Here is a 14,559-nt window from a genome sequence, read left to right as displayed (position 1 = left end):
CAGAATGTTGTACTCTTGTTTCGCCAGGCCAACAAACTATTTTCAACAAAGATGTTTACTGACAATGGTGAGATGGGCCTTTATTTTCTTTTAGATCAGCACTGGTTTTTCCATTTGTGATTCTTTCTTATGGTCAAATCATCAACAATGACCTCATCTGGGAGAAAACAAGAACTGCAGTGCTTTAGATGTAGTCCTCGTTTTTTTTTTGTGACATCCTAGATGAGTCGTTCATGAACTTTTTGAGCAGTTTAGGTAGGCTGTCCATTTCTGAAAAGTGATACCACTGTTCGATGTTTTCTTCTTTTGTATATGATGACTCTCATTGAGTTTTCATGGAGCCTTTAAAGCCTTGGAAATGACTTTGTAACCCTTTCCAGATTAAAGATCTTTTAGCCTACCTCATTTTGCCAGACAGGCACTATTTAAGCAATGCTATGAAACAGTTCAGTGTGACAAAAAGAGGAGAAATCTGCACTGCGTGATTTCACAGCACTGTGGAGCAAAGAACTGCGACCCACCACTGAGTTCGTTGCAAAGTCCGGCACGCCACACGCACATATGCGTGCAGGAACGATCGCAGAGGCTGCTTTGCCTTGCAAAACAATGATTCACAAATTTGCAGTCATAACAATTTGTTTTGTGGCAAACCCACGCCTCTGTTACAAAACACACAGCTCTGAACACAGATGGACTCTGGCTAAGCCCATTCAAGTCCAATAAAGCTTCCCTATGATTCCAAGATCATTTCTGTTCCACATTTCTATATCTAAGTAGTGTTGTTATGGTGGCTATGTCTACAATGGATACCATTTTTTTTTATTTCACTGTAGAAAAAGAATCACTACACCCTCCCAATATTCAAATCATACACTAAGAAGTGCTGCATAAAAAGGAGAGGATACACACTGTGGGGAACTCTAGTGCTAAAAGGTATGTGTGGATCATTTGCACTTTAAGCACAGCAGCAGAAACGTTTCCCATTAAATACACTGATAATATTGTGACAACTTCTGTAAACAGTAATTAAACTATAGTAGATAACGCAGAGTTGATTTATTCTGCAGCTCTACTCCAACCGATGAACTGACGCACCAGATTTGGCCAAACAGGCCAACACGTACTACGCATTATCAATCATAATAAGTATCCTTCCCTCTGTTGAAATCAGCTTCTATTATTCCCCATAATTGTTAATAATCTAGAGTGTTCACAGACTTGTGAAGCACAGTGATTTGAACCACCATTATTTCTTCACCGTTATTAGGAGTGTCAACAGCGAATCTGGCCGTCACAACGCAACAGAAGGCTGGTGAAGATGATTCAAACGTTATTAGGTGATCTAGCTGAAGCGTTAGCGTTTTGAGTGTTAATGCCCGGAGGATGCTGTTTTGCTGTGCATTTTCCGTGACTGTATGTTGTTGAAGCAAGCCCAGAATACTACATGCTGTGGGAAAAAAAAGGCAGAGCAGCGCGAGAAAAACAAGCTTCAGGCAGATGACCCGCCACTCAGTCAAGTGATCTTCACAATAGCTAAACAGTCAGAGGCTCTGATTCTGGATGGCGCCGGCTGTTCCCAACGAGACAGATAAGTTATGAATGAAGTTGAGTATGTGAGAGGAAATAGAAGAGGAAGTGTAGGATCATTGCTCTTTTTATATGTGGAAGTTTGAAACACATCATAAAGTCAGAGACAGAACAAACACACCCGCAGCCAGACAGGGAAGTACGCTACTTTTTAGAATACAAGGAGGAAACTCACCGTCATGTTCCATGTTTTGATCCTACGGGGGAATATGAAGAGGAGTGCGAGTTGATCCTTGCCTCTTCCCGACACACACGACCTTTCTGCCACCCTCCCACCCTCCACTGAGTTGCCGTCCTCCCTGTTTTCTGTCTCCTTACGTCTCCTGTGCTCTTTCCCCTCCCTCTGCCTCTCTCCACTTCCCTCCTCCATCACTCTTCCCTCCCTCCCTCACTGTTTCCAACCACTGTGTGCCTGTGTCTCCTCCTTCCATCCACTTGCTCAGATGAAGAGCATTAAAACTTAATGTTTGTTTCCATCTCAGTTGTTCTCTCCTTCCCACCCTCGTCTCATCCTGCTTTTCTGTCCATCTTCCTGAATGTCAAGGGTTTTCCTACTTACTCGTGGCTCCATCTCTGCGTATTTTTGTTCTAACCGATGCAATCCCAAAAAGAATGGGGAGAATGAGACACTCTCAGGGGTGGAGGAGGTGTATCACATAACCCGAGGAGCACCACGAGGTTAATGTTACTTTCTTGAAGCAAACAACTTCAATGTGTATCAAAAAAAAACATAGAGCAAAAGTGGAAGGAAAACAATACCTTGTTTCCAAGCTGGTCAGTTCATATCAAGATGGATGGAGAAAAATGCATCCATCTTGGAAGAAAACCTGTCTGATGCTGCGAAACACCTGAGCCAAAAGCTGAAATGACTTTGAGCTTCGGATGTGTAAAAGCGGTACAGACTTGTGCTAAAAGGCGTGCGGCTGTAATCGCAAAGAACACTGATATAAAAATTCATCTCACACTTTTGAGATTTTATATGTCAAAGTAGTTTGAACACCATGTATAATTTTTCTTCTACACCACAACAATGCACTGCTTTGTCAGTGTCAGCCTATCACAAAACCCAATAAAATACTTCAAAATTTGTCGATTTAGCTTGAGAAAATGTAAAAGCGTCACCACCATCTACTCTTGTATTTTTCAAGTGTATCGGCTAAAAGCAATGTTTAATTTAACTAGATTATTGCAAGTGTTTGATTTTGTTTTGATGAAACAAAAAGAAAATACTTTGGCTCAATTTGTTTTATTGTAAAAGATGAGTGAAAGAATGCTTCAGAACAGGGACTTTTTACACAATAAGATCCTTCTTCTAAAAAAGAATATGTTTAAAAGTCCATGCTTTTCAAATGACGTTTTGTTGCAATTAACTCATTAATGGAAACCACAGAAGATCTTAACTCTGTGAGCTCTGCATGATAAATATATCCAAGACCCTTTTAAATGTGACAGCCAAAATGCACCAATCAGCTTCTGACATTTTGTTTTCAGATGGTCACCGTTGAGTTGTTTTCTTATTGTAATTAAATTAGCTGTGACCTCTGAGGTATCGTTTTGAAGCAGATTAGCTGACAGTTTACTTCGTAAATGAAACCTCTTTCCTGTTTTTTTAGTCTGATTGTTGCCTAGTAACACAATAATGCCATATCTAAGAACTATGGCTCCCTCCATGACAAAAAATAAACAAAGCACACAATGAACACACATTAGATCAACACAACATCTGCACAAATTGCAACACCAACTAATCAATGTTCAGAGACTCTGGGGGGAGACACAAACCTCAAAGCGTCACAGAGAAAAATCAGAGGACCAGACAGATGGTTGCTTTCAGGTTTCCTTCTGACACAAATATCTTAAAAACTGCTGGGTGAAATACTATACCACCAGGGCTATTTTGCTCATATATTGACGACCCAGTTCTAGTTTGATTTGACACGACAAGTTTGGGTTATGGGTTTGACCTGGCATAGTGGCTTATGGTTTCAAGCTAAATCAGTATTTTTTTTAATACATGTTGGTTGGAAATTATTATTGATTCAAATATGCAATAGAACGGATTTGACTAGCCAAGAAAATAAAGCATTGGCTAATGGTCCGTTTCATAACAAACAGTTGAATTCGAATAACTAAATTCACATTCAGTAGACAACACTGTGCAGAATATTACAGTACCATGTTTCATTGTGGATATGCTGTTCTTTATCCTGAAATGCTGTGCTGGTATTATGCCAGAGGTAAGATGACCCATAACCTCCTAAAGGTATTTTCTGGCAGATGTGAGGTGAACCATTTTTTGGCTAGCATTGTTTTGGCCTTTGAATGAAGTTTTTACAAAGTCTCTATTCTTTTGTTGAATCATGATTACTGATCTTAACTGAGGCTTGTGAGATCTGCAGTAATTTGGTTGTCCTTCTGCAAAGCTGGAGTACTTTTCCAGGTGTGAATTGTGGCTCTTGTTGGCTGGAGACACAAAGGATTAAAACTTGCTTTGTGATTATTTTCAGATTTTTGTCAACAGCATCTTTCTAGATCACAGTTCTGCAACCATGAGCCCCCCTCTCACTATGTATTTTCATATCATACAACTCGACCAGCAGAAATTCGGTGTGTTTTGTTCTTTGAGATCATGCAACCAGGTTTGCAAAACAACATAACCCAATTTACAGAATTAATTTGCATAAAACGTGTGGGATTCCTGCTAGGGGAAAACCCCATAGACAACACTGGGCTCTGTTTTGTCTTCCTCTGGCCTGCCTGGAGGCTGTCCTTGTGTTTTAAACGCAATCTAAGCTGCTGACCGTTCTCAGCAGCTTATTATGTGCACCAGATTGCACATAATAATAATAAATATTTTGCTGACATATTTTTCAGATCAGATGGTATGTTGGAAAATTATACGATCTCAATGTTCTGTGGGCAGCTGCACTTTCTATTATGTCACATTTGTTCTGCAATTCCATATTAGCTGGTAGAGTTCACAGTGTCAGAGAGGTTAAGGGTTTATGACTGTCTCCCAAGGTGCATTGGGGGTGTAATATTGATGAAGAAATTTCAGACCCCATTCTATGTTGAGACCTTCCAGCTTATTGTGATCACAAAACCAAAAGGAGAATCTGACAGTGGGCTAATCGCTTTGCGTTAGCCCAAAGTGGTTAGCTTTGGGCTAAAGCTAAAGCAAAATCAAGTCAAAGTCTTGATTTTGATTTGATCAAAAAGTGTTACCTACTGAGCTCTTTTAGCGTGGTTCATGCAATTAGAAAAGTACTGCTGAAGTCATTTTTTAAATTTTATTTCACATGTCTCCTAGTAATCAGGCCAGTGTGTAATCTGATTGGTGAATTTGAACCAAACAAATGCAGTTAATAGTTAAATTGCTATTTTCACACAAGAGCAGGTGGGTTTGAAAGTTGCTTGAATAATCATTTCTAAAATATATTTTAAATTTTCTCAAGTTGTCTTTGTATAAAATATGAATTTGTTTGATCTTTAGATTTTGTCTGATAAAAAAGTGAAAACTGAAGAAATCTGTAATGTTGCAGAGACTTTTTTCAAAATGCCCACTTTAGATTCGCACACCCCAATACAGTGACATATTCAAAACTCGATAGGGTCCCGTCTCATTGGAACTCACAGTAATTACATGGACCAAACTCAATGCAGTCAGCGTTAGAGTGAGTTTTGAGGGCTGTGAGTGGTGGTTTTAGTATTAGACAATTGAAAAAAAAAGCTGTTTTTTCAGTGTGTGGGCTGGTGTGTGGGTGATAGAGAGCTGACGTGAACACTGTTTCACTGTCTAAAGTAAGACAGACATAATGTCCACATTAAGTTATTGACTGCATAAGAGCAGCTATATGCAGTAAAGCTTGGAGCTACTTCCCTTTCATTAGTCAGTGTAATTGCTCTATATCCTGTATATACTTCAAGTTTACCTGCTTCAATTGTTTTTCTATTTGACCTTCTCTCGTCTTAACCTCTTCACCGATTTCCTAATATCTAAACAACCCAAAGCTGTTGTTTTTCTCTCATCTTCCTAAGCACCAATATATCAGATCAACCCACTATGTCAGCATGGCATTTCCATTACGTACAAACACGCACTTACTCTACGAACACATCATTACAGAGAGGGGCTGAGTAGAGTTAACATCCTGCTCATTTGCTGCTGAGGCATTTTTACAAATATTAATAGAGTTAAAGGCTTAGTAAGTAACCACAGAGTTACTGATAGACAGATGGAAGGGGAAACGAACGGCATAAGTGAGACTTTGGCTTTTTAAGAAGTCCGGCGAAGCGACACACGACGAGCGAGAAGAAGCAACAACTGGCTCATCACCGTCGCCAAAATAAGGAGCGTTGCCATAGATCCTTTCTTCCAGCAGCTGTAAGACTATATAACAATCACTGCTCCCAACAAACTGTTCAAATAGACATGCACATTTAGTACATGTTTATCTTAATCAAGTCAGTTGCACAATCCTTTGGTCGGGCGAATACTATGTTTTTTAATAACTACTTGATATTGCAGGTTTTCAAGATTCCCTTTTTTCTCCATATATATTTCAGCCCATGTTTGTATGTTGGTGTTTGACGTTGACATGTTGGTATGTTTTGGAAATGAATACCAATGATGTACCAGACTTTTAGAGGTCCAGCTGTCACAAAAGGAAGTGTTGTGTTTTTGAAGGTGGTGCCTTAAAACGCATCCGAAAGTGTTCTTCACTTTAAGAGAAGTTTACAAAGCCGTGACATCATCATGTGGGTGTTTCCCAAATAGCTGAACAACATGGCAAACTTGAGAAATTAAAAAATGTGAAAAAACATGTTGTCTCATTATTCTATTAAACCTAACTTATCTAAAATAGGAAATGTTGAGTTCGATTTTATCTCAGAGTGTCAATTAAAATCAGCTTTCAGATGCATGTCTGATGTAAATGTTCTCGACGGCTAGTCATGAAAGATTTCTAGCTGAAACGTGTTTCAAACGTCATGCATTCATAACCGCACTTCTCTTTCAGAGCAGAGTTTTATTTCTGAGTCTTTAACAGAAGCCACAGCAGAGGCTAAGGATAGTCTGTGTGTGGGAAGTGAGGGGTAAAGAGCTGCTATCTGTACAACTCAATGTTTTAACAAGTAGTTATTGCCGACTCAAAGGGGCTGTAATCAGAGTTATTTTGGGAAGGATACCCGAAAGGAGGACAGCTCCCAGCAAGATGATGCTGCTGTTTTGTCTTTTTGTCTGCAGCCCTCTCCTCCTCCTCCTTAATCACCACATACTATTAATTTTTTGCTTCTGCTCTTTGACTTCCATCTATCTTGTTAAGAATCGATGCTTTCTGTTCCTTTTGTTCCTATTTCCCTTGTCTTTTCATCCACTTATTTTATACATCCATCTGGAGGATAATCTGCTACTAACGAAGATCGGCTGAAGGCCATATCTGCCGGGTTGATCATCATAAGTGAAAACATGAAAATTAATGCAAACACAGATTTTACACTGCACACAGAATATTGTTGCCTTGCTTTATTATCTTGTGGACTTGTCAGAGCGTGATTAGTGTTGCTTAGGCTGCATCGCGAGTGCAGCAGTTGAAGTTGCTTTATGAAAATATCCAAGGAGCTTTCACGTTCATATAATCCAATCAAAGTTACTAAAGAGATTTATTGGCCTCAATAAATCACTTTTATGGACAATTGGTGATATTCACATATTTTTCTTATACATAAGAGAAGCACTACATCCGTTCAACTTACAAACTGTTGTGATAACATTCATTTTAAGGAGAGTTGTCTGTGCATAACATCAGTGAAAGTTGTTGTGGGACGTCAGGTAAAAAAATTAAACTTTTATATTTGCACAGATCAATTGATTTCTGCTAGTTGTACAACAAATGAAAGGCCAAAATCAATATTTTTTTTATATTACATACAAATATAAAACAATGATTTTAATTTATGGATCACACAACCATGAGGATTTTTTTTTAGTTTTGTTATTGCTTCACATATAGCAATCTGTGAAGTGAAACTAAGCGATACATTACATTTCACCTCTTGAACTGAATTACTGAATTAAATACATTTTTAGAGGATGGTCAAATTTATTGAGTCACACTTGTAAGAGTAAGCAGTTTTAGCAAAATTCCAAATGGATCACTGAGTATAATGGTGAAACGGCTCCCTCTTCTGTTTTCTTTTTGTAACACCGATCATAATTTTGAAAATGATGGTAAAACACAAGTATTTTAACTTCAGCTCCAAATAGATTTTGGTCTCCCTCTCAGGAAATATCATATGTACGTAAAGCGGATATTCATATCTTCATATCTATGAAGAACTTCACGGGACTGTATCTGGAGATACAGAAGAGTTAATATAAGGCCTTTGAAGCTCTTTATACATTAGAAGTTCAAACTATGACGTTGTAGACGTCAGGAGCCAAATTTTGCTTTGGACTTCCAGTTTTCTAACTGCTCCAGCAACCATTTCCTGTAATTACAGTTGAAACATAAACACTCAATACTTCCTGTGCAAGTCAAGCCTCCGCATGACAGTGATGCTACAACGGATTAATCAGACCGCAGAACATGGAAGATCTCTTTAGAAAAAGCAGTGCATTATTATGGTATCAGCCCACCAGTAGTGATGGCAAATGGGTGCACTCATGCAGAATGAGGCTAAAGTAGTGGAGCTGGCTGATAGGAAGTGGTTTCAACCACTGTCAATACATAAGCAGGTATGCGCTCTATGCAGCCATGGGCAGCAGGCTGCAAAAACTGTCACACTGACATTTGAGAAAGACGGGGAGGATAAATATGCGGTTACCACAATGGCTGAGGCGTTATACCGCTGGTGCAGTCGTCCTGTCTTTTTGAAGCCATTTTGATACCCTGCCACTGGACCCTGAGTGGGTCTTCTGCTGCAAATAAGGGCCAAAATGCCCATAAGTGGTGTCTTTCAGTCAGTTTGTTTAAAGTTTCATTATTTGTGTCATCCTCATTATAATTTAGGAAAACAATAGTAGAGTCCACAAGCTTTAAGTCGGATGTGTTGAAGTTACTGCAGGTGTGATGCTTTAGCAGACATTTGATTTGTCAACTAAAAAGAAAAACCAAACACTTGAAAATCTAAGTGTAAAATCAGCCACACGGGGGTGTAAATAAAAAATATTACAGTAACGGGCCTGTTCAAATAGATGCACCAGACCTTTTCGAGCACAATGTTGTCTGCTATTGGTATCTGAACCAGGGGTCAGGCAGCGTCGTCTCCTACCTGAGCGGGCTCCCCGGAGCCTGAACAACACTCTGGAGCGAAATCCTGAGGTGTCACTTTGGGAGCGGTGTCTGGGGAAGGGCAGCAGCTGAGTAAAGCGCTTCATTTCTGGGTATGTGTCTCCTTCCTCATCTTCCATCGTCGAGTCCTCTGTCAGCCCGCTAGGAGAGGTGCAGCAGAGTGAAACTTCTCTTTATGAACATGTAGGAGCCTAAGCGGGGGCCCCTCCTTCTCGTTCCCCTGCAAACTTGATTTACTTTCCTGTTTTGTCGACGCCTGTGAAAAAGAATAGCTACCGAATAACAGCTTTAACTGGTTTGTCTTGTGTTTTAAGACCGCAGTTTCAGAAGTTACAAAAAAAAAATAAAATGGTGGGAGAAAATGTTCCTTACGGCCTAATTGCTGATCTATAACATCATACTTTTAAACTTGTGTAATCAACTAAAGTACTTTTGCTGATTAATCTAAAAATATCGACTAAGTTAAAGAATGTGAAAGCAAAATTATAGAAAAAAAGACAAGTTAATGTGATTTCAGATTTTAAACACTAGGGGTCGCTAAATTGCCACTCTGCTACGACGCTTGCCGTCCATATTAACAGAGTCCCTTCATACGTTTGCTCGAAAAATAGGTTGAAGATATCTCACTCCAATTTTTTTTAAGTATCTTTCTAATATTGCATTTTTAGTTTGTTTTCAATTAGGACCTTAAAATTATATAGTATCTCAACAAATCATAATGAAAAAAAAATAGATAAAAAAATGCAACATACTACAAAAAAGTTCTGGAGATGGAAAAAATAATTCAATGTCATACAAAATTCAAATATAGCACAGTTTTACAGTGTCTCAAAACTTGAAACTTGAACAACTTAATATTTTAGCGAGGTCACAGTAAGACGTTTATAAGTCACTCATATTGTAAGATCTAATTTTATCCACATGCATTCCGGTTAGGTCGCAGCTATAATCCAGCGCAGTCAAACTCAGAGTGAACATCTTCGCAACAGACGATCTGTGTTCATCCTGGAGCAGCAGTATGACTGTTGTCTTCTGGATCTGTTGAGATGGGCTGAGGGCTGCGGCGCGGAGGACAGACCAAACAACCCCAAGACTGCGTCCGCTTGGTAGGAAGTTGAACGCTGGGAGGTAAACTATGTTTTTCGTCATATGGAAAGCCACTAACTTAACAGGTTCTGAGATTTTTTCCCCCTGTTAGTTTTCCTCTAATGTTTTACGAAGCTGGCTAACCCCAGTCATCTCTGTTAGCCGCGTTAAGCTGCAGTTCCCTCAGCAGATTCCCGATAGTTTTAGGTGGGACATTTACACTATTAGATGTAGTTTGTGAGTCATTTAGCTTGTTTCTAGAGAGCTAACATAACCTGGACCATTTCTGGTTGTTCATTTTGTTGCTAACACAACTATTCAATGGGTTATGGTAATCTAAAATGGTCAAATGTTAACCAAGACTAGCTCACTCTCATTCTAATGCTATTTCGTGCGTTTGGGTTGGTAAACTCACGGACAGATAGTCTTTTTGTTGGTTGCAATTGAAAACTCATTTTTACTTTGACATTCTGACTGTTTTTTTCAACGGGAAGGAGCTTTGTGATGGCAGTCAAACCTGCTGGACTTATCTGCTCTGTTAAAAGTGGTTTATGGGCAGAAAGTTGAACTGAACCCACCTGTTGTACTCCTGCACTTTGACCTCCAGGGAGCAAGGCCTTCACAGTAAATTGCCTCTGCTACACCCTCATTTGTTCTTTAGTGTTTTTTTGTTGTTGTTGTTGTTTGCTTTTTTGGAGAGGCGTTCTGATGCCAAATACACATTCACCATGGTCTGCTAGTGATAGCAAGTTAGAAAGGTAAAAATCAGATCTTTTTGAAATTCATAACCCAAGTGGTAGTGGTAGCACTTAGCATGGTAACAACCCTCTTCAGTGTGGACATTTCTGTTAAGAGAAAAAGACTCAAGACTAGCTACTTTGAGTATCATTGAAGTGTTCAAACGTCACGTTGGAGAAGGTACAGATAACAAGAAGACTGGACAAACAGAGTACAAAATGTACACAGGTTCTCAGACCTTACATTGGCTGCAGAAAGCTTTACCAAAATAGGGTTGTTCATCAACCACAAAACTCTGATTGGTGGAGCTTTAGTTTTTAATCAGATCTCTCTTTCAGAAGTGATTGTCTGTTTTTTTTTGGAAAGAATGGCCAGATTTTACTGCCAGATCTTCTGTGATCCGTATTAGCCCTCTTGTAATAAAATCACCAAGATCTGATCCCAGTGGTGTTTATGCATCATCTGCTTCTTCTACACAAAGATGACCACAGGACAGAACAGGTTTATAGTGAGGGAGGGGTGGGGGAATCAATCAGTTCAGATTGCGGTGCCATGCCGCTTCGCTGGTAAATCAGGAACTCTTCTAAGCGATCCGCAGAACATGATATTTACTCACTTTAAAAGTTGCAAATATGTACAAACAGAAACATAAACAGACTGATACCAGCTAAGTCTCTGAACCTGATAATTGTCAATATTTGCTTCAGCTGATAACACCCACTGCAGCAGCAGCAGCAGCAGTAATGGTTTGGGCATTAGAGCCACATTTTGGATCAAACACATACGGTTGATACTGAAATGCAACTCAAATGATTTGGAAACTATATAGAAATGTGTTGTTCCCCCATAACATTGTGTTCCAGAATCAGCTGATTAGCTTGATTCATGTGCTTCTTGTGATGTCACTAACCCAAAAACACACAAGGAGCAAGATTTTTTTTTGTGTACCATAATTACAGAAACAACAAAACATATTTTGTGAACTGCTGCAGTGGAGATAGATCATCCATTTCTAATAAAATGGATGATCTATCCATCATATAACTTTTGTGAACTGCTGCAGTTCACAAAAGTTATATGATGGATAGATCATCCATTTCTGATAAAATGGATGATTTCTGAGCTCTATTTTTACTCTCAGTGAACATCTACAACAATACACGCCTGGATAGTGCCTTTAAGATAGCCAACTATTTCTATGTAATATATAATATTGTGATGATTTCAGGAATACCTTTAAACACTGTTGCTAAAGTATCACCAAATAAGCCCTGACTACTAGTTTTTTTTTGTTGTTGTTGGTAACTCCAAAAAAAAATAAAGTGTTAAGTTTGCCCATAATGAGAGACTAGAAGTATCAAAAATGGGTTATGTTTTTGTGGGGTTTTTTTTCTTAACAAAAGACATGAAAATAAATGTGAATTTCACCTGGAGTCTGAAATGTGGCTACAACCAAGCAGGTTGTCAAACATTTTCTTGGCTGGGTTCCTTTAGTAAAGAATTTGTTACATGACAATTGGGTGGAAACAAGATACTTACTAATCTGATCAAATCCATGTCTTAACAACTCCTGAAGCATTATCTCCAAGTTAGACTATGTGTGTGTATAGCAGATTTATATTCTCAGATGCGTTTTATTTCATGCTCCTTTTGTTAAAGAAACCTTTTTTTTGTTTTAAAAATGTCTCTTGCAAAGAAGCCTTCTTTGTAGAAAGAAAGCAGAAAAATGCATTAGTGTATGCCTAATGCTATGGTTTGAGTGTATGCCTAATGCTATGATAAAATGACTGAGACTTTTTCCACAGAAACTCTGTTTATTCATGGCTACAAAAATTCTTGACAGCAGTGACATCTTTCATCATGGGAAATATTTATATATACCAATTAATCAGCCAGAGATCAGAGTTGATCCATTTTCCCTGCCAGCCAAATTTGGACTAGCTTACTTTGTGAGACTTTTCAAATTTCACTCCAATAGAAAACTGAGATGTGTGAAAATAACTCAGATTTAAGATCAGGTCAGTGGCTGTAGTTCTGATCTAGAAAAGACTCATTAAATGATTGTGCACTAAATAGAAAGTGAAAGACTTTAATGGAAAGAAAGCGCCTTTTTTTTTTCTTTCCACCAAACCGCTTTCATTTCTAAACCGATGCTTTCTTTCTGTCCCTACCACCGCAAACACTGACCCCGAAATGTGGCTGCTTCATCAGCACCAACTCTTTCCTGGGTCAGACGGAGGAAAGAACCACCGTCGCCTACACATCTAGTGGGGCCCATGGAAACCAACAACCTGTTTTTTGTTAAGAGGACCGAGTCTCAAAATGGCATTAAAAAAAAATTAAGGCTGGTCATATTTATAGCTAGTAATGAATAAATAATGGGGTTTGTTAAACTGAACTCCACGTCTGCACTGTAAGTCTGTATAAAGAAAATACAAGACATTGTAAGTTACATAATAATGTTTCACAAAGCAGACACTTTGGAAAATGAAACTTGTTCAAATGAAACAAAATATTTCCATCTTATTTTTTGTTGCTAAGCTAGAGTTGGCGTGGTAGGTTGCCATGGATTCTGACCAGCTTGTTTTGTCACCTTCAATCTGGGTGTTCAAATTATAAATTATTTTAAAGCAAAAAATCTTCTTGAATTAACACCACTTGGTTGAAATGTGGCCACTAATTCATATAATGCTGCAATGGGGGGTTGCTGCCAGTCCCCTTCACAGTTTGGTACTTTATAGTTTTGATTCTTTGTACCAGATTTGTTTTTGGGTGTGAAGTGGAGCCAGCCTGTGTAATTGCTTGTTGGTGTCCTGAGGCTTTTCCTGCCCGTCTGCCTCAGAGATCCAATACCTCCAAGCAACACTTTCACTTTTGCCTTTTTGACTTCTTAGGAATCGTCTTCTCCAAACGTATTTGCCATGTTACTGAAGTTTGAAGCCTCCAGCATTTCAACTACCAGGCAGGCATTAATGCTCTGTTTTGCAATATCGATGTCCAGATGAATCCTGAAAACCAAAAATTAGATTAATCTATGAAATCTATTTATCGTCCAGCCCTAATTTATACCCTTTTAATTGTGATGATTATCTTTTGGTCTTTGCGGTTGGAAGGCTTCTTTCCCATCACCCTAAACTTTAGCTTCCCCACAGATTCATCATCAGATTCAGGTTGGGGACTTTGACTGGACTCCTCCAAAATGTTAATATAACCTCCAGTCAAAAGAAGCCTGTTAGTAAAATCTCAAACACAACTATGGTCCTACCTGCAACTTTCAACATGTTTTACACGAGTGGCAGCCACTCTGCACATCAAACTCCTGGCGCCGACTTCAGGGAGCGCGCTTGTTGAGCTTCAGTCAAAATCTTACTTTAGTGCAAAGAGAATCCACCTTTACAGAAAGTAAGTTCAACTTAAACACCTGGTCAGCATTATCCATTCACTCATAGGGTGCTCTATTAACTCGTTTCGTAACCGCAATCCGCCCCTAGCATCTGGATTCACAGGAGCACTTACTCAGCCCGGCCGCCTCGCTCGTGACAGTCGGTATTCGTTTTGTGCTGAGATAGCTGCTTCTTACTGCGGCCCCTTCTCTCTTGCCTGAGTGTCAAACGGGACGACTCTGGTGCACGCAGGGACTCGCCGAGATGCTCACAGCCCAGAGTCCATGCATAACAACTAAGCCTTTTGTCCCCTCTGTGCCCGTCTACCACCACCACCATCTCTCCCTGTCCACCCACACAGCGCACATAATGTTGCGGAGAAAGAGCCCCTTTATCTTCTGCCTTCCACCGACACACATCAGTCCCATATTTCAGGCCTGGTCTCCAAAAAGACAACAGCTTAAACAGGCTGA

General features: G+C 39.3%; 2 protein-coding genes across 13 annotated transcripts in view; one reads left to right on the top strand and one right to left on the bottom strand.

The window, feature by feature from the left end:
* LOC102217681 (phosphatase and actin regulator 2) overlaps positions 1-9,028 on the bottom strand; it is a 50,498-nt gene extending 41,470 nt beyond the window's left edge. For 2 of the 5 annotated variants that reach the window (XM_023327639.1, XM_023327640.1), the window contains exon 1: positions 8,860-9,027. In XM_023327639.1, the coding sequence (XP_023183407.1) occupies positions 8,860-8,998 (139 nt within the window). In that variant the 5' untranslated portion in view covers positions 8,999-9,027. Of the gene's footprint in view, positions 1-1,762; positions 1,863-8,859 lie in introns of those variants that run through there. The other 3 variants (XM_014470688.2, XM_023327643.1, XM_023327642.1) reach the window with 3 other exon arrangements.
* An 870-nt stretch (positions 9,029-9,898) lies between these two features.
* LOC102225073 (pleckstrin homology domain-containing family A member 1-like) overlaps positions 9,899-14,559 on the top strand; it is a 29,141-nt gene continuing 24,480 nt past the window's right edge. For 6 of the 8 annotated variants that reach the window (XR_002752064.1, XR_002752063.1, XR_002752062.1 and 3 more), the window contains exon 1: positions 9,900-10,007. The gene's annotated coding sequence lies outside the window, so the exon portion shown is untranslated. Of the gene's footprint in view, positions 10,008-14,559 lie in introns of all 8 variants that reach the window. The other 2 variants (XM_023327222.1, XM_023327221.1) reach the window with 1 other exon arrangement.

This window comes from Xiphophorus maculatus, chromosome 22, assembly GCF_002775205.1.
Source record: "Xiphophorus maculatus strain JP 163 A chromosome 22, X_maculatus-5.0-male, whole genome shotgun sequence".
Classification (NCBI taxonomy): Eukaryota; Metazoa; Chordata; class Actinopteri; order Cyprinodontiformes; family Poeciliidae; genus Xiphophorus; species Xiphophorus maculatus.
Note: the sequence above shows the minus strand (reverse complement) of the source record. Positions and strands in the feature narration are given on the sequence as shown.